Source organism: Pipistrellus kuhlii, unplaced genomic scaffold (genome assembly GCF_014108245.1).
Source record: "Pipistrellus kuhlii isolate mPipKuh1 unplaced genomic scaffold, mPipKuh1.p scaffold_m20_p_2, whole genome shotgun sequence".
In the NCBI taxonomy this organism is placed as follows: Eukaryota; Metazoa; Chordata; class Mammalia; order Chiroptera; family Vespertilionidae; genus Pipistrellus; species Pipistrellus kuhlii.
Window position 1 is genome coordinate 183983899 of NW_023425515.1, and position 22206 is coordinate 184006104.

The 22206-nt window shown below is 43.1% G+C and overlaps 1 protein-coding gene across 8 annotated transcripts in view; it reads left to right on the forward strand.

Annotated features, from left to right (window-relative positions):
• The first annotated feature begins 5029 nt into the window (after positions 1-5029).
• USP48 (ubiquitin specific peptidase 48) overlaps positions 5030-22206 on the forward strand; it is a 63692-nt gene continuing 46515 nt past the window's right edge. For 2 of the 8 annotated variants that reach the window (XM_036443811.2, XM_036443812.2), the window contains exons 1-6: positions 5031-5358; positions 15762-15882; positions 16127-16283; positions 20252-20379; positions 20710-20834; positions 21341-21449. In XM_036443811.2, coding sequence (XP_036299704.1) covers positions 5225-5358; positions 15762-15882; positions 16127-16283; positions 20252-20379; positions 20710-20834; positions 21341-21449 — 774 coding nt within the window. In that variant the 5' untranslated portion in view covers positions 5031-5224. Of the gene's footprint in view, positions 5359-14378; positions 14392-15761; positions 15883-16124; positions 16284-20251; positions 20380-20709; positions 20835-21340; positions 21450-22206 lie in introns of those variants that run through there. The other 6 variants (XM_036443810.2, XM_036443813.2, XM_036443809.2 and 3 more) reach the window with 5 other exon arrangements.

A 22206-nucleotide genomic window follows, 5' to 3' on the forward strand; every position in this document is an offset into this window, starting at 1 on the left:
ATCAAGTCCCATCACCAATGGCCAATTATTTAATCAGTCATGCCTATGTAATGAAACCCCCAAACCCCAAAAGGATAAGGTTCCGAGAGCTTCCTGGTTGGCAAACTGTGGAGGTGCTGGGTGGGTGATGCACCCAAAGAGGGTGTGGAAACTCTGTGCCCCTTTTCGCATGCCTTGCCCAATGCATCTCCTCCAACTGGCTGCTCTTGAGTTTGTTCCTTTTCTAATAAATCGATAATTAGTAGTTAAAATGTTTCTGAGTTCTGTAAGCCACTCTAGCGAATTAATTTAACCCAAGTGTGTGGGGAGGGGCTGTGGGAACCTCCAAATTACAGGTAGTTGGTCAAAAGCACAAGTGAGATCTGAAGGGTGTAACCGGTGTGATCGGATGCCATCTCCAGGAGGTAGTGTCTGAATTGAGTTAAATTGTAGGGCACCACGTGGTATCACAGAATTGCTTGATGAGTGCAGTATTGAGAATACAGGAGACACATAGGAATGAGTTTTTCCTTTACACTAGGGGTGTCAAACTCAATCAGAGAAGGGGCCAAAATCTAAAATCCAGCCTAAATCGCGGGCCGAATGGTTTACTGAACAGTCATAAACTGTCATTGTGATGGAAACGCAGCGGAGTGCAGTGATGACAGCGCGGTGCGGGCCACATTGCAAGGCCTGGCGGGACGGATTTGGCCCGCGGGCCTTGTGTTTGACACATGTGCTTTACACCATCACGTAGATGAGAAAACCAATAGAAGAGGAGGAGGTGGCCAAGAAGACTGAGGAGCAGCCACGGAGGGAAGTGGAAAACCGGGAGGGATGCTGCTCAAGAACGAGGGGAAGACATTTCTAGATAGCAAGAGAGGTCATTGGTGTTGGTGATTGCAGAGAGCTGAGGACAGAGACCACTGGCTTTGGTAACAGGGAAGTCACGGGAACCTCCTTGAAAAAAGCAGCTATAGAGGAGTGCTAAGGTCACAGGCCAGATTGGAGTAGTTTGAAGGGTGAATAGATGAGGAATTCAATAGAGTATAGACCTGCCCTGTCCTCTATTGTAGCCACTCGCCATGTGGCTATTGAGAACTTGACTGTGGTGAGTCTGAATTGAGATGAGCTGTAAGTATAAAACACACACCACATTTCCAAAGGGCAGTGTGAAAAAAAGAAGGTAGAATATTTCATTAACTTAGTAAAAATGCTGATTTCATATAGAAATGTAAATATTTGATAGATTGGGTTAAATTCAATATATTAAAAATTGAGCTGAAACTGGTTTGGCTCAGTGGATAGAGCATCGGCCTGCAGACTGAAGGGTCCCGGGTTCAATTCCAGTCAAGGGCATGTACCTTGATTGCGGGCACATCCCCAGTGGGGGCTGTGCAAGAGGCAACTGATTAATGATTCTCTCATTGGTGTTTCTAACTATCCCTCTCTCTTCCTCTCTGTGAAAAATAAATAAAATATATTTAAAAAAATTGAAATCATCATCTACCTTCTAAACCTGCACAGTCTTTTTTTTTTTTTTTAATGTTTGGAAACTACTGCATTTAAAAAATATTTTTGATTTCAGAGAAGGGAGAGGGAGAGATACAAACATCAATGATGAGTATCATTGATTGGCTGCCTCCAGCACACCCCATACTGGGCATCAAGCCCATGTGCCCTCGAACGGAATTAAACCCAGGGCCCTTTCGTCCACAGGCCGATGCTCTATCCACTGAGCCAAACCAGCCAGGGCCTTTGTTGCAGTATTTACCTCACTTGGCATTGTTAAAAAACAAAATTCAATTGAGCTGATCTGAAGACCTAATTGTCATTAGAAAACCATTTATAAATTGGGCAGCACCTCACCTAACAACTAGAAGGGACTAGTTGCATGAATTGGTAGGTTTTACAGGTGCACCTCAGAGGCAGTACAAGTTTGGTTCCAAGATTACCCCAGTAAAGCAAGTATCACAATAAATTGTAAATTTCTTGCTAGTGGAGGTTCTTGCCTTCAATGTGTAAGAAAACAACATTTGGGAAATGGGATAAAGTGAAACAATGGTAAACCAGTATAGGCAGAGAGAGGGTGGGACAAGGAAGTTCAGTGGATTCATTCCGGCAAGGTTACCTGCCCTGAGGGAAAGGCGCGGGGGTTTTAACAGGTAATCCTCACTAGGATTGACCAGCTAATTCCAGACTGATTGGTTTAATATTCCATTTCCCAAGGGCAGGTGTGGCTGGTTTAATTCCTCATAGGCGTGAATGCAGAAGGCAACTGATTGAAGTTTTGAAGTTTCTGTCACATCTCTCCCTCTTTCTTTTTTTTCTCTTTCCCTCTTTCTCTCTAAGATCAATTTTCTAAAAAAAAAAATTTAAAAAAATCAATTTCTGGAAGAGGCTGAAATGCAGGTACAGACATACCTTGGAGATATTGAGGGTGCAGTTCCAGAGCCCTGCAATAAAGTTAGTGTAATCTTTTTTTCTGGAGGGTCTTGCCTTCAATTTATTAAAAAAAAAAGCAACATCTGTAAAGTGCAATAAAGCAAAGCTCACCCTCGCTGCTAGGGCCTAGCCAGTTTCACTCAGTAGATAGAGAATCGGCCTGCTGAGGACTAAAGGGTTCCGGGTTTGATTCCCATCAAGGTCACATACCTTGGTTGCAGGCACCTCCCTGCAGCCTGGGGCTCTCCCAAAAAATAAATGGAAAAACATCCACAGGTGAGGATAACAACAAAAAAGGAAACGGCAATAAAACTAAGCCTGCCAGTATTAAGTGTTGGTGGGGCTTACCTAAGTGACTCCATCTTGGCTGTGTTGTTTCTTTTTCTTTAAAAAAAAAAAAACACTTTTTTTTTTTTTCAGAGAGGATGGGAGAGGGAGATAGAAATATCAATGTGCCCTTGACAGGATCAAACTCGGGACCCTTCAGTCTGCAGGCCAAGATTGTTTATTTGAAGGACTCAGATTTTTTTTTTAAATATATTTTATTGGTTTTTTACAGAGAGGAAGGGAGAGAGATAGAGAGCCAGAAAGTCGATGAGAGAGAAACATCGACCAGCTGCCTCCTGCACCCCCCCCCACTGGGGATGTGCCCGCAACCAACGTACACGGCCCCGACCGGAATCGAAACCGGGACCCTTCAGTCCGCAGACCGACGCTCTACCACTGAGCCAAAACGGTTTTGGCAGGACTCAGATTTAAAGATGGTGAATGATATATGGAAGATTTACATTTTTGTGTAGCTTCCTTCCCTCTGGATCAAGGCTATATATAAGGGGAAGTGTGAGAAGAAAATTTTGAAAGATGTTTACAACATATAATTGATACAATTTGCCGAAACCGGTTTTGCTCAGTGGATAGAGCACATGTGTCAAACACAAGGCCCGCGGGCCAAATCCGTCCCGCCAGGCCTTGCAATGTGGCCCGCACCGCGCTGTCATCACTGCACTCCACTGCGTTCCATCACAATGACAGTTTATGACTGTTCAGTAAACCATTCGGCCCGCGATTTAGGCTGGATTTTAGATTTTGGCCCCTTCTCTGATTGAGTTTGACACCCCTAGGATAGAGCATCGGCCTGCAGACTGAAAGGTCCCAGGTTCGATTCCGGTCAAGGGCATGTACCTTGGTTGCAGGCACATCCCCAGTAGGAGGTGTGCAAGAGGCAGCCGATCAATGTTTCTCTCTCTCTTCCTCTGTAAAAAAATCAATAAAAATATATTTTTAAAAATTGATACAATTTGATGACGTTGGTCTGAGTACTTCAATGTCTGAGTACTTCAGATAAAGACAGTCTAGGTCTGCCTCTCAAGCCTTAGTTCTCACCTCTCCAAGTCTCAGCATTTGTAGCCTCACACCAGGAAATTTCTCTCTTCTGTGCCTTCCTGGCTCCTTGCTGTTCCCTTTATCTGGAAAGGAGCTTTTCTCCTACCTGGCTAAATCCTACTCATCTTTTAAGGATGAGTTTAAGAGTTACCTCTTCTGGGAAACCCGGTTCTCCCAAGTACTCCAAACCTTCTGAAGCTGGGAAGAGGACCTTGTATTTCTACTCCTCTCACCTTACCCATCTCCAAGGGCAGGGACCAGGTCTTATTTTCATCCTGCCTTCAGGGAATGTCTGAATGTCTACTGATTAGCACTGGTTAGAATACAGTCAAATTCAGGAATTAGTGCTTAGACTCCATAAAGCTCTCATTCAGATGTAATGTTCTCAAAATCCTCACTCAAGCATTGCCCTTTAGTTTGCAAAACATTCTGATAAGGCTCTTTATATCCTGAGGCAGAAGTTTAAAAAAAGGGACTGTTTTTAAACCCTGGGGCTAGAGAAGAGCTTCAAGAAATAAGTTATCTTATACCAACGATAGCTTTATAGGGAGTCAGGTGCTATAAAGGTGACCCCGCCCTCGGTGTGCGCCTCTGCAAAATCCCAGGCACATCAAGCTCTTCCTCCAAGACTACAAATCCCAGCATGCCTCGAATACAATGAGTGGCAGCCCGCAGTGCACGCCGGGACCTGTAGTCCGGTTCCAGTTCAGGAAAAGGCCCCGAACGTCCCGTGACGTCAGGAGGGCTCGGGAAAGGGAGTCGGAACCGGTCCAGGTTCAAGTCAAATCTTCCTCTAGAGAGCAGAGCCTGGTTTCTTTGGTGACCCGGTGTCAGGCCCCACCCCACAGTACAGCGGACCTATGGTGTGCGTTGAGTAGCCTCTCGCGTGATTCCTTCACGGTTAAACGGGGGAGGACCAGAAGGCAAGAATAGGCAGCCTTTGGCCCTCGCGGCGCCGACTTGTCAGGGTAGTGGTACACAGGACGCCTCCCTGCACACAGGCAGAGACGCTGCTTCTCCAGCGGCGCTGAAGAGGACGCGGCAGAACTCTTCCCAGACAACCACTCTCCTCCCCTCCGCCCGTCAGCTCGGAGGCGCGGGAGGCGCAAAGGCTGCTGGGAACGCGCATGCGCCCATCCGGGTGGGGAGTACTTTCCAACGTCTGCGGGAGCGAGGCGCGCGGGAGGAGGGGGAGGGAGAGACAGTGTCGCGTGTCTGCAGCGGTGCTTTGCGGCCGGTCGTGCGCGGGCGGGCGCGGGCGGGCGCGGCGGCCGTGGCGCGCGCAGGTGACTGACTGGCCAGCTGGCTGAGGGAGCGTCTGGTCTTCATCGCTGGCAGGTGGCGGAGCCCAGTTGGGCGGCTGCGGAGGCAGCAGCGGGAGCCCGACTCCGGAGGCGCTCCTCCTCTGGCCAAGGCCATGGCCCCGCGGCTGCAGCTGGAGAAGGCCGCCTGGCGCTGGGCGGAGACGGTGCGGCCCGAGGAGGTGTCGCAGGAGCACATCGAGACCGCCTACCGCATCTGGCTGGAGCCGTGCATCCGCGGCGTGTGCAGGTGAGGCCCGTGCACCGGGCTCGCGCCCCTCCATCGCGTCGGACCTTGCAAAAACAGGGCTGGGGGTCGGGCTGGGGGAAGGAAGACGGCGGCCCGTCGCGTGCATCCCGCAGGAGCGGAGAGGAGCTGGCGGGGGGAGGCTTCCTCCTGTCCGCCGGCCGGGCGACCTGGGAAGCGCAGCCTGCCCGGGCTCTGCGCGGCGGTGATGCTGCTGAAAGCCCATCTGCCAGGGTTCTGGGCTCTTCCCTAGAAGATGGCGGGGGAAATGGTTAAAGGCAGGAGCCCAGAGCTCAGCTAACCTTGGTGGGATGTCTTGGCCACGGCTCGGCTTTTTGTTTGTAAAAGGGAACTACTTCGGAGTGAACCTCCCTCGTTACAGCGCATCCTGCGTGAGTGCTGATGCTGAAGCATTGGTTATCTTAGTGTTACTTTTGGGTAGGCTTGCTTTGGAAAAACGTATGGTTACCCTTGTCATCGGTGCTCTTCGTCCTCCTGGTGACCTCCCTTCTTTCGTGAATCTAGTATTTTTTTAGCGTATCCCCCCCCCCTTTTTTTTTTGTCTTTCAGACTCTCTCTACCAAGTATGATGTTTGAGTTGTGCAAGTTTTGTCCTTCCCTTTGCTCAGCCTCTGAACCTTGCCTTTCTTTTTAGATCGAATCCTTGGGCTTTGTGCCCGACTCTTCTGCTTTTCCACCTTTTCACGCGGGAACTATAGTTTTTGTTCCGGAATGTTGTTGCATTGACTTGGCCGAGCCGGGCATGCTCAGTAGCCGCCTTTCAGCGGGCTCTCTGGTTTCTGCGTTAGGTGGCGGGATCCGGAAGGAATGGGAGTCAAGGTCTCCGCTCCGGAGCTCCCAGTCTGGCTGGAGAAGCCAAAGTTAGGAACTTCCATAAGGAACAGGAAGCCGTCCCAGCTCTGGGCGCCGGCCTCACAGGGAGGGCAGGTCTGACTCCAGCAGTGAGTGCTGGGACCACCAGAAGGGCCTGTGTAATAGAATTTATTAAGCTCGGTCGTCCTCTCAACAGAATTAGGCTCCAGAGCAACCAAAAAGTGTAAGCGCTTTCATGTAGTTCTGATTTTCCCGGGAGGAAAGGAGTAGAAATTGGCTGAGATCAGTAGAAGGTGAATGTCAGAGAGAGGATGAGTTTTTAGCTGCAAACTTTACACACCCAAGCAGGGTTTTTGTTTTTGTTTTTTTTTTAAACATGGAGATATAATTCACATAGACGATTCACTTTGAAATGTAGAGTCCAGTGTTTTTTTGCTTATGTATACACAGGGTTATCCAGCCATCATCACAATCTGGTTTTAAGACATTTAGGTTTAGGGCCCCCTGAAAGAAGCCCTGTTAGATTGGCACTCATTCCCCCGTCCCCCCCCCCCCCACCCCATGCCCAAGCTCCCGGCAATTTTCCGCCGCTACTATAAATTTACCTACTTTGGACATTTCGTGTAAATGGAATCATGCAATATTTGGGCTTTGGTGACTGGCTTCTTTAACTTAGTAGTATAATATGTTCAAGGATCATCCATGTTGAAGCATGTATCAGTATTTCTAAAGCATTGTGTAAGAAAACATCATTTGTCATTGTAAGGCACCCAATTCAGCATGTACAACTTTTACAGGGTTGTGCACACATCACGGTTGTCTTGTTCTAGTCCTTGTGTCCCATCACCCTAAAAAGAAACTTCATATTCATTAAGTTCACTTCCCATTTCCCCCCTCCCTACCCCCCAGCAACCACTGTTCTGTCTCTGGATTTCTCTAGAATGGATATTTCATCAAATGGACTTATAAAACATGTGGCCTTGCCGAGGCCGATTTGGCTCAGTGGATAGAGAGTGGGCCTGTGGACTGAAAGGTCCCGGGTTCGATTCCAGCTAGGGGCATGTATCTTGGAGGCAGCTGGTCAATGTTTCTCTCTCATCAATGTTTCTAACACTCTATCCCTCTCCCTTCCTCTCTAAAAAAAAACAAAAAAAACCCCCCAAAAACCAATAAAATAATAATGATAAAAAACATGTGGCCTTTTCGGGGGGGTGGTGTATGGCTTTCACTTTGCATAATGTTTTCAAGAGTCATCCATGTGGTCGTGTGTATCAGTACTTGGTTCCTTTCTCTGGCTGAGTACATTTTATTGTTTAAATTGACCACATTTCCTTTATCCATCAGTTGATGGACTTAAGAAACGCTCTCCCTACCTTGGCTGGAGGGCTCAGTGATTAGAAGGCACGTGCAACTAATCTGTGTCCCCTCCCTTTTACTTCGTAAAAGCAATGGGAAAAATATCCTCAGGTGAGGATTTAAAAAAAATCCCAATCTTTTATTGAGGAATAATTGACAAATAAATTGTATTATATTTAAAGTGTGTAAAGGTGCTGACTTTACATGTCTGTGTGTGTATTTGGTATGAGTTACCAAGATCAAGATAAATAAACCTGATGGACATTTTGATAATTTCCAGTTTTTGGCTATTGCTAAGAACATTTGTTAAGACATCTGTTTTCTGTTCTTCTGGAGATACACTGTACCTAGGAGTGGGCTTGCTGGGTCACGTGGTAATTATGTTTAATTTGTTGAGGAGCCGCTACACTGTTTTCCATGGCTGCTCTGCTATTTTACATTCCCACCAACAATGTAAAAGGTTCCAATTTCCTTGCCAACATTTGTTACTTTCTATGTTTTCTTTTTTTCAATGGCATTTCATTGTGGTTTTGATTTTCCTAATGACTAATGTATTGAGCATCTTTTCATGTGCTCCTTGGTTATTTTCTTTCTTCTTTTTTTTTAAATCCTCACTTGAGGATATTTTTATTCTATTTTAAAAGAGAGTAGAAGGAAGGGAGGAGGAGAGAGAAACATCAATGTGAGAGAAGCACATCGATTGGTTGCCTCCCGGATGTGCCATGACCCTGGGGATTGACTGTGCAACCCAGGTACGAGCAAGCCCTTGCCTGGGAATCAAATCTAAGACCCTTTGGTGGGTAGGCTGGTGCTCTAACCACTGAACACACCAGCCAGGGCATCATTTCTTTCTCTTTTTTTCTGAATAATCCATTTTGTGTATACACCTACTACATTTTATATATATTTATTCATCAGTTGGTGGACATTTGGGTCATTCTATTTGTTAGCTACTATGAATAAAACTGCTGTGCACATTTGTGTATAGATTTTTGTGTGGACATTATGGACAAATTATTTTTCAAAGTGGCTACATTATTTTAATACAAAGTATAAGGATTCCAGTTTCTCCATCTTTATAGCTGATGTTTGTCTTTTTTTTTGGTTTATCTTTTCTTATGGCCATCTAGTGAATGTGAAATGACTTTGGTTTGCATTTCTCTGATGACTAATAATGTTGAGTATTGTGCTTTTTGGCTAATTCATATATCTTTGGAGAAATGTCTATTCAAGTGCTTTACCCATTTAAAAATTGGATTATTTGTCTTTTATTATTGAGTTGTAAGAGGATTATTTTTAAAAATTTATCTTTATTGTTGAAAGTATTACAAATGTCCCTCTTTTTCTCCTCATTCACCTCCACCCTGAACCTCCCCACCCCTCCTCAGGAGACATTTATTTATTTATTTATACTAGAGGCCCAATGCAGGAAATTTGTGCAAGGGGCTCAGGCCCTCGCACCCCAGCTTCATTTGGCTGTCTGGTCTAATTAGCATATTATGCTTTTATCACTATGGATTGGATACAGTTTCTTATTTGCATCTTTCATTCTGTGGGTTGTTTTTTATGTTCTTGATGGTAATCATTTGCAGTACAAAAGCTTTTAATTTTGATGCAGGCCAGTTTTTTAATAACTTTTACTAACGTATTTTTAAAAATATATTTATTGATTTCAGAGAGGGAGAAAGAGAGAAATAGAAACATCAGTGATGAGAGAGAACCATCCATCGGCTGCCTCCTGCATGCCCCCATTGGGGATCAAACCCACAACTCAAGCATGTGCCCTTGGCCAGATCAAACCCAGGACCCCTCAATCCACAGGTGGACGCTCTATCCACTGAACCAAACTGGCCAGGGCATATTAAAATGTATATATATATTTTAAATATATATTTTATTGATTTTTTTACAGAGAGGAAGGGAGAGGGATAGAGAGCTAGAAACATCGATGAGAGAGAAACATCGACCAGCTGCCTCCTGCACACTCCCCACCTGGGAGGTGCTCACAACCAATGTACATGCCCTTGACTGGAATAGAACCTGGGACCCTTCAGTCCGCAGACTGACGCTCTATCCACTGCTGAGCCAAACTGGTTTCAGCACCGGCTAAAATATTTTTTAAAAAGAGCGCACTCACACTGGGAATTGAGCCCACAACATGTGCCCTTGATTGGAATCAAACCTGGGACTCTGCAGTCCACAGTCCAACACGCTAGCCACTGGACCAAACCAGCTAGGGCTTTATTGAAATATTAGAGGCCTGGTGCACGAAAGTCGTATATGGATAGAGTCCCTAGGCCTGCCTGGCTGGTGATCAGGGCCTTCCTTTGTTTTGCGCTGCCTTCTGGTGGTCAGCACACATCATAGCAAGCAATTGAACTCCTGGTGGAACTCCCAAGGGGACACTTTGCATATTAGCCTTTTATATATATAGGTTTTTAATTTTTTAAAATTTTGTTTATTAATCCTCACCTGAGGATATTTTCCCTAATGCTTTTCAGAGAGAGTGGACCGGAGGGAGGGTGGGGGAGAGAGAGAAAGAAAAACATCAATTTACCTGAGATCTTAGTTGAGACTCTTAGTTGTGTGGGCTGACGCAACCGGCACACAGGCCAACAGGGTAATTAGAGAGAAACATTGATATGAGAACAGAACAATCATTGGCTGCTTCCTTCATGCCCCTGACCCAGGATTGAGCCCAAAACCCCAGTCATGTGCCCTTACCTAGAATCAAACCCACAACTTTCCAATGCACAGGACAACTCCCAGCTGAGCTACACTGGCCAGGGTTCACTTTCCTTCTGATTGAGCCTTTCTTGACTCTTAGCAAGAAGAGATTAAATAATCCATATGAAAGGTTTCATCAGTTATTTTTTTTTTTTTTTATACTTTACACACTTTGTTATGAGATGCCAGAGCTGCAGAAGTGTTTAACCACATTCAAAGACTAGACGAATCAGGGCCGTTATTGATATTTCTGAAACTGCTTAAGTTCAATCACAGGAGGAAAGCAATCTGTACTAAATTCTTTGCCCACAGAATTCTGCAAATATTGTGTCTCTGGGCACAGCAGATATTCCATGTTTATCTTGTGTTTTCCATTTCCCATGCCCAGACAAGGATTTATTGTTACACTTATTTATGCATTCATTGGTTGATTCTCTCTAAAATTTTTTGTTTTTATTGATTTTCAAAGACGAAGGGAGAAGGAGAGAGATGGAGGCATCAATATGAGAGAATCATGAATTGGCTGCCTCTCATACACCTCTTACTGGGCATGTGCCCTGACCAAGAATCAACCATGACTTAACTGGTTCAGAGGTTGACTCAACCACACCTCCTCACAAGCAACACTGCCCTTATTTTGGATAGAATTGATTTTGCCAATTTTGAACTTTGTGTATACATTTAAGTATACATTGTAGCTCCTCCTGTGTCTGGCTTGTGCTCAGCATTGTGAGATTCATGCCTGTTGGTAGCAGTAGTATGTTCCTTGTTAGAGCTGTACAGTATTCCCTTGTTACTCTATACTTTATTCTTCCTTCTGGTGATGGTCCATTTAGTGTTTTTTTCGGTTTTTGGCTATTATGAATAAAGCTGCAATGAAAATTCTTATATCTTTGCATGCTATATATACATTTTAAAATATAATTTTATTGATTTCAGAGAGGAAGGGGAAGAGAGAGAGAGAAAAAAAAAAGAAAGAAACATGATGTGAGAGAGAAACATTGATCAGTTGCCTCCTGTACCCATCCAACTGGGATAGAACCCAAAAACTCCAGGTTGTGCTCTTATGAGGAATTGAACTGGTGACCTTTTGGTGCACAGGATGATGGCTCAACTAACAGCACGCCTGCCGGGGCTATTTTGTTGATCTGTAGGAGTTTATTTTGATACAAGTGTTTGTTGGATATATTGTAACGAAAATATCTTCTAGTCTTGCTAGCTTTTAAATTTTCTTTTTTAAACAAAATTTTAAAAAATTTGATTTCAGAGAGAGATTGAACCTACAACCCAGTCATGTGCCCTAACTGGGAAATGAACCATGACCTCCTGGTTCATAGGTTGATGCTCAACCAGAGCTACTCCAACTGGTCGCCTTTTAACTTAAATGGCATATTTGATTAGCAGAAGTTCAAATTCCAGTATAGTCCAATTTATCAGTATTTTTCTTTATGACGATTGCTTTTTTTGCATGTATCTCATTTAATAAATTGCTATTTTCCCCAAGATCCTAAAGGTATTGTCCTGTGTTATCTTCTGCAAGCTGATTGGTTTATTTTTTGTGGTTAAATCTAAGGTCCACCTGGAATCAATTACTTACTTATCCTTGTCAGTTGGGAAGTAGGGGCATGGAAAAGTTACAGATTTCCTGGACTCTGTCACCATAGCTGGGTAGAAGGTTGGATGACTGCTAATGGGAAACATCTCTGCTGCTAGAGAAAGTAACAGGTCTAAGTGAAAAGAGAGGCATATATAGGGGAAAATTAACCAAATAGTTAACACATCAACCAAACAAGACTCTTGCAAATCTTTTTTTTTTTTTTCATTTTATTTTTTTAAATTTATTTTTATATATATTTTAACCGCTGAGCCAAACCGGTTTCTGCAGTTTTCATTATTTTTTAAAGCCAGGAAGACAGTATATTTAAGTGGACCCTTAGACAGTTAATTTTGGAATATGTGGTATACTCCATAGTTCTAAGTCTGAGAGGTAGAAAAACATGGGAAGCATGCATAGCTTTTTACTCTGAATTTGCAGCTAGCAAGTGCTCGGTGAACTGCTTCAGAGATGGTGATTTCCTTTTTAGAGTGTATTTACCTTTATCTAAACAAACAAGGCCTATTACACCTATTTTTTTTTATTAAAAAATATATATATATTTATTGATTTCAGAGAGAGCTGTCTCCTGTCCCCTGCTGGGGATCATGCCCCAAATCCACGCATGTGCTTGCTCTGAACAGGAATTAACCTATGACCTGGGTCATATGTCAGTGCTCAACCACTGAACCACAGCAGCTGGGCTTATATCAGCCTGATCTCCAGGGGAGCGGGGCCTAAGCTGGCAGATGGACATCCCATGAAGGGTCCCAGACTGTGAGAGGATGCAGGCCAGGCCAAGGGACACCTCTTCCCCCCTCCATCCCTCCCAGTGCATGAATTTCATGCACGAGGCCTCCAGGTCTACATAATAAAAGCCCAATTTGCAAATTGACTGAAGGCAGAACAACCAGTTGAACACCCATTCACTGTGGTGTGCACTGACCATCAGGGGGCAGATACTCAATGCAGAAGCTGTTTGCAGGCCCCAGGCCATTCAAGGCAATGCCAGCAGGCACCCCCCCCAAAAAAAAAAAAAAATCACCCCGCTGGGTGATCACCGGTCAGGCCTAGGGGCCCTACTGTGCATGTCTCTAGTCCTATCTAACAAAGAGGCAATATGCTAACTGACCGTCACCCACAGGCAGAGGCCAAGTTCCCATAAGGAGCCTTAATGAGCAATCAGCAGGGATCTGAGGCTACGCCCTCCCCCACCTCCTTGGGGCTTGATAGGGGAACTCTGGCTGTGCCCCCACCACGTGGGGCTTTACAGGGGCCTTCAGGCGCCCCCACTCCAGCACCAGGCCGGGGGCATCAGAATGCACCCTCGCCTGGCAGGGCTTGACAGGAGACCTCAGACTATGCCCCCCACGCAGTGGGGCTGGTGGGGGGACCTCAAGGTGCATCCCCAGTGCTGGGTCCGGGGAACGCAGGCCAAGGCTGTGCCCCCGCTCCTGGTGCTGGGCCGGGGGGACCGAGGCTGCACTTGAGAGGGAACCTTAGCCCATGACCCCACCCAGCAGGGCTTGACGGGGGACCTCAATGCACCCCCCTCCTGGTCAGGGGGACCTCAGACCATGCCCCCCCTCCCCCCCCCCAATCCTGGCACCAAGCCAGGGAACCTGAGGCTACGGCTCCTGCCCAGCAGGGCTTGACAGGGTGGGACTGGCCGGGTCTGGGTCTGGGTCGATTTTGAGGTGCATGTGGGTGGGTGGGTACTTGACTCTGGCAGTTAGACCTTGCTCTGGGAGCCCTTGAAGGATGTCCAGCTGACAGGGAGCGGGCCTAGGCCACAGCTGGACATGTGCTGCCTCAGGTGGGACAGGCTCCTGCCACCACTGTGCTCGCTGTCAGCCCAGCCTGTGGCTGAGCGGAGCCCCCGCAGTGGGTGTGTGTGTGCCATATCCCCAGAGATAAAAAGCTTCTGCACAGCAAAAGAAAGCAACAGAACACCAAGAAAGCCCACGGCATTAGAGTACCTATTTGTCAGTTAAGGTGCATGCTGGTTACCTTCACTTTGATCACTTGGTTCAAGTGTATCTGCCACGTTTGTACTCTCAAAGCTACTACTTTTCCTTTGTAATTACTAAACAGCTTGTGCTGAGTCTGTTACTTCTCAAACTTCTTGCTCATTCTAGCATCCTTGATGATTGTTGCCTGACTCTGTAATTAATCTGGTGGACACCAAATGGTGATCTTCTAATTCTGCCCTTTTACTTTGTAAATTGGCTTTCTTTAGAGATTTCCCACCCATCTCATTGTAGACACCTAGTTTATTCAGTAGCTTATAATCCTATTGTTACCTATTTTGTTGGATCAAATTGTTCCTGATCTGGCAGTGGAGCCAGATTTTAACATGTCCCAGCATGCTTTGAGTGCATCTTTAACTCTCTGGGCACAGCAGATATTCCATGTTTATCTTGTGTTTTCCATTTCCCATGCCCAGCCTTAACAACAGCCATTTCTCCAAGGAGCCCCGGGTTCTTCTTGTGGGGATTACTTTGAAATAAAGATCTGGTTGCTAGGTGTGCTCATAAGTACTGCCCAGTATTTTACCTGACAACCTATTCTGCCTTCTCGCTATATACTATACCTTCCTAGCTCTCCTCTCCAAAATTTGGTTCCCTTTGTCAGTAAATTTACTTTTTGTTGAGTTGTAGAATATATAGGAAATTGTTTCAGAATTGTTCATCCATGTCTCTGGAAAGGAAGCCATTGAGAGTTTGTAATTTATTCCTTTCGTCTTTACCCTAAAGACACTACTGATTGAGATTGCTGACCACTGTTCAGGTTGCTGGAGTTAGTCCCCCCATCCTTCAGTGTGGATATGTTTCTTATGAAAATATATTTGTGTTGAATTTAGGGTTCCCCCATCCTTATTGACTGTGTGTGTGTGTGTGTGTGTGTGTGTGTGAGAGAGAGAGAGAGAGAGAGAGAGAGAGAGAGAGAGAGAGAGAGAGAGAGAGAGAGAGAGAGAGAGAGAGAGAGAGAGAGACGCGCGTCAGAATTTAACACTGTATGGAACAGTGTAGTCAAAAAGTGTCACACATCTCTCTTTTTTTTTACCCTCATCCTAATAGGTAACCAATTTCATTGGTTTCTGCTTTGTCTTTTTTTTTTTTAATGTATTTTTATTGATTTAAGATAGGGAAAGAGATAGAAATATCAATGATAAGAGACTCATTGATCAGCTGCCTCCTACACTGGGGATCAAGCCCACAACTTGGGCATGTGCCCTGACTGAGAATTGACCAGTGACCTCCTGATTCATAGGTCAACGCTCAAACACTGAGCCACGCTGGCAGGGCTGTCCTTGTGTTTCTTATTGCTACGCATACGCACACGCACACACACACACTCACACACTAGTATACTGTAGGTACTCTTTTGCACTTTGCTTTTTTCACTTACTAATATAGCCTAGGAATTCCAGAGCTTCTTCCTGCCTTTTGTCTGTCGGTTGCATAGTACTCTTATGTGTTTGTACCATATCCCCTGGTTGGTCATTAGTTTGTTTCCAGCAGTTTGCAGTTCAAACAGTTCTGTAAGGAAAGACCTAGTGCTTGTGTTTTTGCACTGAAGGAGTTGTATCTTCAGGGTGAATTCTTAGAGATGAAATGGTTAGCTATAAATGTAGATTTGTTAAGAGACTACAAAATTCTTCTCTGTAAGAGTCCTACCAGTTTGTATTCTCATTAGTAGTAAATTCATTGTTTTCCATAGACTCACAAACTGAATGTTAAGTATGGTGGAATACTTTCTCAGTTATGTTAATCTTACAGATAACAAATAGATTTTTAAAAAACTGTATGTCATTATAGTTTTAATTTGAGTTTTTCTTATCATGGAACTATAGTATTTTAAAATTAAACTTTTTTCTTTTTCTTTTCCATAGACGAAACTGCAAAGGAAACCCAAATTGCTTGGTTGGGATTGGTGAGCATATTTGGTTAGGAGAAATAGATGAAAATAGTTTTCATAACATTGATGATCCCAATTGTGAGAGGAGAAAAAAGGTGAGCCATCATTTTTAAGTGATTTCATATGGTATCCTATGTTTGTTGCCTATGATCAGAAACCATGATTGGTTTCTGGTGAGTGTGAAATAGGGCTTTCATCAACACCATGTCCTACCCTTGGCCAAGAGGCTGGAGGTGGTTCTACCATGTTGGTTGAGACAGTTTTAACAAAATTACCTGAAATTTAAAAAGTGATGCCTCCTATAACTTTTTTTTAGTTGTAAATTTTCTATGTTTATAGAACTCATTTGTGGGCCTCACTAACCTGGGAGCCACTTGTTACGTCAACACATTTCTCCAAGTCTGGTTTCTCAACTTGGAGCTTCGGCAGGCGCTGTACTTATGTCCAAGCACCTGTAGCGACTACATGATGGGAGATGGCATCCAGGAAGAGAAAGGTCAGTGGGATGGGATGGGGTGGGATGAGTATGCCAGGAAGTCACATCCGAACCAGCCAAATAGAGGAAACTTACTTCCGAGTGTCCCTTCCATGCCAGGCATGGTTGTAGTTCTCTATAAACATTGTCAGGGTTCAAAATCATTTTCCTTTTTTTCTCTGTATCTATCATTTATGTAAAAAATGGCTAATACTCGCCCAGCCAGTATAGCTAGGTAGTTGAGCATCGACCTGTGAACCAGGAGATCACAGTTTGATTCTAGGTCAGGGCACATGCCTGAGTTGTGGGCTCGATCTCTAGGTCCCCAGTAGGGGATGTGCAGGAAGCAGCCAATCAGTGATTCCCTCTCATCATTGCTTCTGCTCCCTCTCCCTTCCTCTCTCTAAAACCAATAAAAAAAAAAAAAAAAAAGCTAATATTCAAGCGAAGAAAATATATTTGATGATTCTTTAAAAAAAATTTTAACATTTAAAAAATTTTTATTGATTTTTAGAGAGAAATATATGTTGTTACACTTATTTATGCATTCATTGATTGGTTCTGAATATACTATATATATATATATATATATATATATATATATATATATATATATATATTTTTTAATTGATTTGTTTGAAGAGAAGGATAGAGAGTTAGAAATATTGATGAGAGAAACATCAAGCAGCTGCCTCTTGCACACTCCCCACTGGGTATGTGCCGCAACCAAGGTCCATGTCCTTGACTGGAATCGAACCTGGGACCGTTGAGTCTGCGGCCGATGCTCTATCCACTGAGCCAAACTGGCCAGGTTTGGTTCAGATTCTTGTGTGTGTCCAGACCCAGGATCAAACTCACAACCTGGATGCATCGGGATGATGCTCTAACCAACTGAGCTACCCAACCTGGGCTACATTTTATTATTCTTAGGTAGTTTACAGGTACACTTCTCTAAGTAATAGGCTGTGATTGTAGTCCATTAATTTCTAATGACTGATAAAAATCAGTCAGTAAAGCAGGCAAGGTTACTCTTTTGCCTAGCTTGTTACCTTGATGTATTTTAATTAATAAATAGTTCAGTATAACGCCAAGTAAGCAAATAACACTAAGAAGCTACCGTCAACTCTAATGAGGGCGATATACAGCCCAGGGCAAGGCCCTAGTTAGTAGTTCATCTGTAAACCTCATGCTGTATTTTATATGATTGATTTGGGCACAATGCTAACCTCTTCATTGTATTTTTTAATTTTTATTGATTTTAGAGAAGAAAGGGAGAGAGGTTGAAGCATCAATGATAGAATCATTGATCATCTGCCTTCTGCATGCCCCCTACTGGGGAGCGAGCCAGCAACCCAGTCATGTGCCCTTGACTGGAATTGAACCTGGGACCCTTCAGTGTCCTGTGTGTCGTGTCGTTCCCCCCCCCCCACCCCCACACACACACTATCCACTGGGCCAAACCAGCCAGGGCACAATGCTAATCTCTTTTGCTAGAAGTGGGAAAAGATAGGATTTGTAAGCCCCACATCTTGCAGCCCTTCAGACAATGGTGATACTTGAGGGTCTTGGTTTTGTGCTTGTCAGTGGTAATCTTTGCTTCACAACACAATGTTTAAAAATCCTTAAGTTTGTTTCCTCAATGCTTTATTTCTATAGTTCTGAATATTTACATCTAGATCAATAGTGTGTTAAATATTTAAGATAATAGTGTATGTAAAGGATGAAATCATAAAAATGGATCATTTAAAAATTTTTAGCATTGTTTTGCTGAAGCATAAATTTACTAATGAGAAGATAGTTAAACAACAAATGAAAACTAAATTTTTATTTTATAGAATGATGTACCATAGCCAAAACCGGTTTGGCTCAGTGGATAGAGCTTCAGCCTGCGGACTGAAAGGTCCCAGATTCGATTCTGGTCAAGGGCATGTACCTTGGTTACGGGCACATCCCTTTCTCTCTGTAAAAAAAATAAATAAATAAATATATATATATTTGTATATAAATATATATATATATGTGTATATAAATAAATAAACATAAAGGTGTACCATTGCCAGAATTCTTTAGGTATCTTTATGAAATTTAAATATATTTTCTAAACACATAAATTGTAATATTTCACCAACGTTCTTCATAAGCATGTACATTTCTGCTGTTATCTTTTTTTTTTTTAATATATATTTTTTAAATAAAGAGAAGAAGGGAAAGGGAGAGATTGAAACATCAGTGATGAGAGAAAATCATTGATCGGCTGCCTCTTGCACACCCCCGTACTGGTAATTGAGCCCACAACCCAGGCATGTGCTTATGACGAATTGAACCCAGGACCCTTCAGTCCGAAGGTTGACTGCTCTATCCACCGAGCAAAACCTACTAGGGCTCTGCTGCTATCTTAAGTCAACAGAGCTATGTAGTAGAAAGGCTTCTGTTGGGAATGGAGGGATCTGAGTTCTAGGCACAGCTCAGCTACTCCGTTATTTTATAGACAGAAAACCAGTTGAAGATCTTATGGAGTATCTATAGCCTGTAAAATAAGAGTTGGAATAGATGAGACCTACTTGATAGCTTTTAACAGGGTGCAAAGACCTTGCTCCTCAGGAAGTAAGATTTTTATCTTTATTTTGCAAATGAAATAACTTATTTCCTGGAGGTCACAAAAGAGATAAACTGTCAGTTTAATCAGAAGACAAACTGCACAATAACTTGAACGGGGAAAGCAAAGGGGATTATTAACAGGAAATTCAAGTAATGGGGAATTGTTTAGTAAGAATTAAACAGGACTTGAAACAATACAGGAGTAGCAGACATAGGGATCAGCCATTAAGTCTGGGGAGGAGATCCGACCTCTTTGGAGAGAGCATTGCCATGGTCACTAGATGCCCTGACACAGCTGAGATGCCTCAAAAGCCTCTGAAGGCACCTGAGAGGTGCCTGAAGGTCATCCACTGGGTGTCATTTAGGAGGAAGTGTCTCAGCAGACACATGCTGCAGTGAAACTGGCTACCAGAGGGGCTACCGAGGGGTGCTCCTGGCCACCTGGAGGCTGCAGGAACCCGGAGTCTGAGAAGCTGCGCCTCCCGGAGCGTGGTGACAGGCATAACTTAACTCTCAATGCCTCCTACCAATAAGACTTAACCTTGCCCTTCCTGGCAAAGGAGAAATATTTGCAGAGCTCATCTCTGTTACTGTAGAGCAGGCAAAGAATGGCAATACATTAATAACTGGCACAGAAGGTAACACTCAACGTCTTTTAGGGCCCTTGAGGTTCATGCTTCCTGTTTGCGTACCTTCCCCAACTCATTAAAATTTGCTATTCAAAAGTTCTAGGATTAATATATATATATATATGGTTGATTTTTTACAGAGAGGAAGAGAGTGATAGAGTTAGAAACATCGATGAGAGAGAATCATCGATCAGCTGCCTCTTGCCACCACCCCTACGGGGGATATGCCCGCAACCAGTGTACATGCCCTTGACTGTAATCGATCCTAGGACCCTTCAGTCCGCATACCAATGCTTAATGCATTGAGCCAAACCGGTTTCTGCTGTAAGATTTTTAACAGCAAAATCTTCCTTCAAATCTGAAACTCTAGGCTTGAGGTTCCTGTCACTTGCTCTGAGTATGGCAAGTCCACATTAATGAGATTTCATTAAAGTGTTTGGCTATCTTTTATGAACGGGGAATATGGTTTTTATTGCGGGAATCAATGTTTTCAGTGTGATTTGACATTGTAGAAACTAGTCATGACTGTGATTGTTGAAATGTACATATGGCCTCTTGCTTTCATGGGATGTATATAGGCGGCTCTGGCTGCCTCATTACTTCCAAAAGACATGGTTATGAATTTGTTTCTTTTGAAGTTTTAAAACAGTAATAAAATACTGTGTAGCTTAAATGTAAGGGTGTTTAATTATATCTCATGTGAAGATGAAGTACATTTTAAAGAGTAGCAGTTTTTTAAACATAAACATTTTTCAAAAATAGATTATGAGCCTCAAACAATTTGTGAGCATCTCCAGTACTTGTTTGCCTTGTTGCAAAACAGTAATAGGCGATACATCGATCCATCGGGATTTGTTAAAGCCTTGGGCTTGGACACAGGGCAACAGCAGGTAAGAACCTTGTGTTTATTTTTTTCAATATAAACAGGTACCCAAGCATTCCTTGGAATGTTTATAGAAGGGAATGAGTTTATAAATTATTTTTTCTATCGTGAATTAGAGCATTTATTTACTGTTCCATTTATTATACATTTTTCTTGATCCTATTTCTGAAAATTCCTATTTTGGGCACAAGCTGATTCATTATAGCTCTAGTGCTTGTTGGAAAATGTCAGATAGTTCAAAGTACAGATAGTTTTGGGAATGTTTAACATATTTCTATTTGTATCAGAAGTTGAGAAGCAAGATACGATTTTTCTTTTTATTAACCCAAACTTGTAGGATGCCCAAGAATTTTCAAAGCTCTTTATGTCGCTTTTGGAAGATACTTTGTCTAAACAAAAGAATCCAGATGTGCGGAACATTGTCCAACAGCAGTTCTGTGGGGAATATGCTTATGTAACTGTGTAAGTGTGTTTCTCGGCTTTCCTTGATACCTTTGATTTTAAGACAGTCGTTCATATGTTATCTAATTTTTAGTTCAGTTCCAGATTATAGCTTTAGTGGGTTATCATGGGACCTGAAGTATTTTTATAGACGTTGCCATGGGAACATGTAAACAGCTATCTTGATAGTTACAGTTGAACCCATCCAGGTGTTGGGAAGCTTGTCTAGTTTAGCACTTGCCATTTATTTTATGGCTGTGGCATGAGCTGAAAGAGTAAGATTAAAGTCAGCTAGAATACTAAGAGTAAATATAGAATAACTCTTAGAAACTTTCCTAATCATAAAACACATGACCTCCCCAATCACTTTCTGTGTTTACTTATTTACTAAGTATATAGATAGTGTGAATAATTTCTGTGAAAGAGGACTAAGGGGATAAATGCTTCTATCCGTATTTCTAGGATGTAAAACAATAGAACTTTGTTTTTCCCACCCTGATCTTAATTTTATCACTATTTTATTGCAGTTGCAGTCAGTGTGGCAGAGAATCTAAGCTTTTATCAAAGTTTTATGAACTGGAGTTAAATATCCAAGGCCACAAACAGTTAACAGATTGTATCTCGGAATTTTTGAAGGTATTCAGTTTTGGTGTATATATTGTTTCTGCTCATTAACAGTTAAATACTATTCTGAATGGGTTTTTATTTAATGGATAAAATCATTTCAACATTTTTTATATATGAAGTGTCTCTGGGTATGTAATGATCTAGATTCTAGAAGAACCTTAGTAAATTATAAAGTATTGAAGCAGGCTGCATCTTCAAATAATTTTTGGCTATTTTTTGTATATAAAAACTTCCAGTATGATCAGGGGTGGTAGAGTGTTTGAGGGAATTGAAGCTGTTACTTTGTTTAATTTACATTTTCATTTAATGAGAGCTAGAATGTGTTGAATGTAAATAGTGTTTACATCACTGGTTATTCATCAGGTCCGCCCCTTGATGTTCTACTTCCTGTATATTTAGATTTACGTACTGATGTGAAAGTGGTCTCCTTTTGTTGGGGTGCGGGGGGCGCTGCTAGGCGGAAACCTTGGCTGTCAAGTAGGAACGGACACATAACATAATAGATGAACTTACTGTTTTTTTGTATGTTTCCTACTCCCTTAGTACAACCATTAGATGCTGGAGACACTCATTTGTTGAGTCCACTCAGCTAGGTGTTGAGTGGTCGCTGTTCTGGCACTGTTTCAGCTGTCAGGGATAACCATAGTGAGGAAAACGGACAAAACATTTTTGCCTTTAAGCAGCTTCTAGTGTAACGGTGTTGGGATCAGGGCGGGGCAGTACAATAAATACAAGGAGAATACAAAGAGTGTCTACTATAACGTGT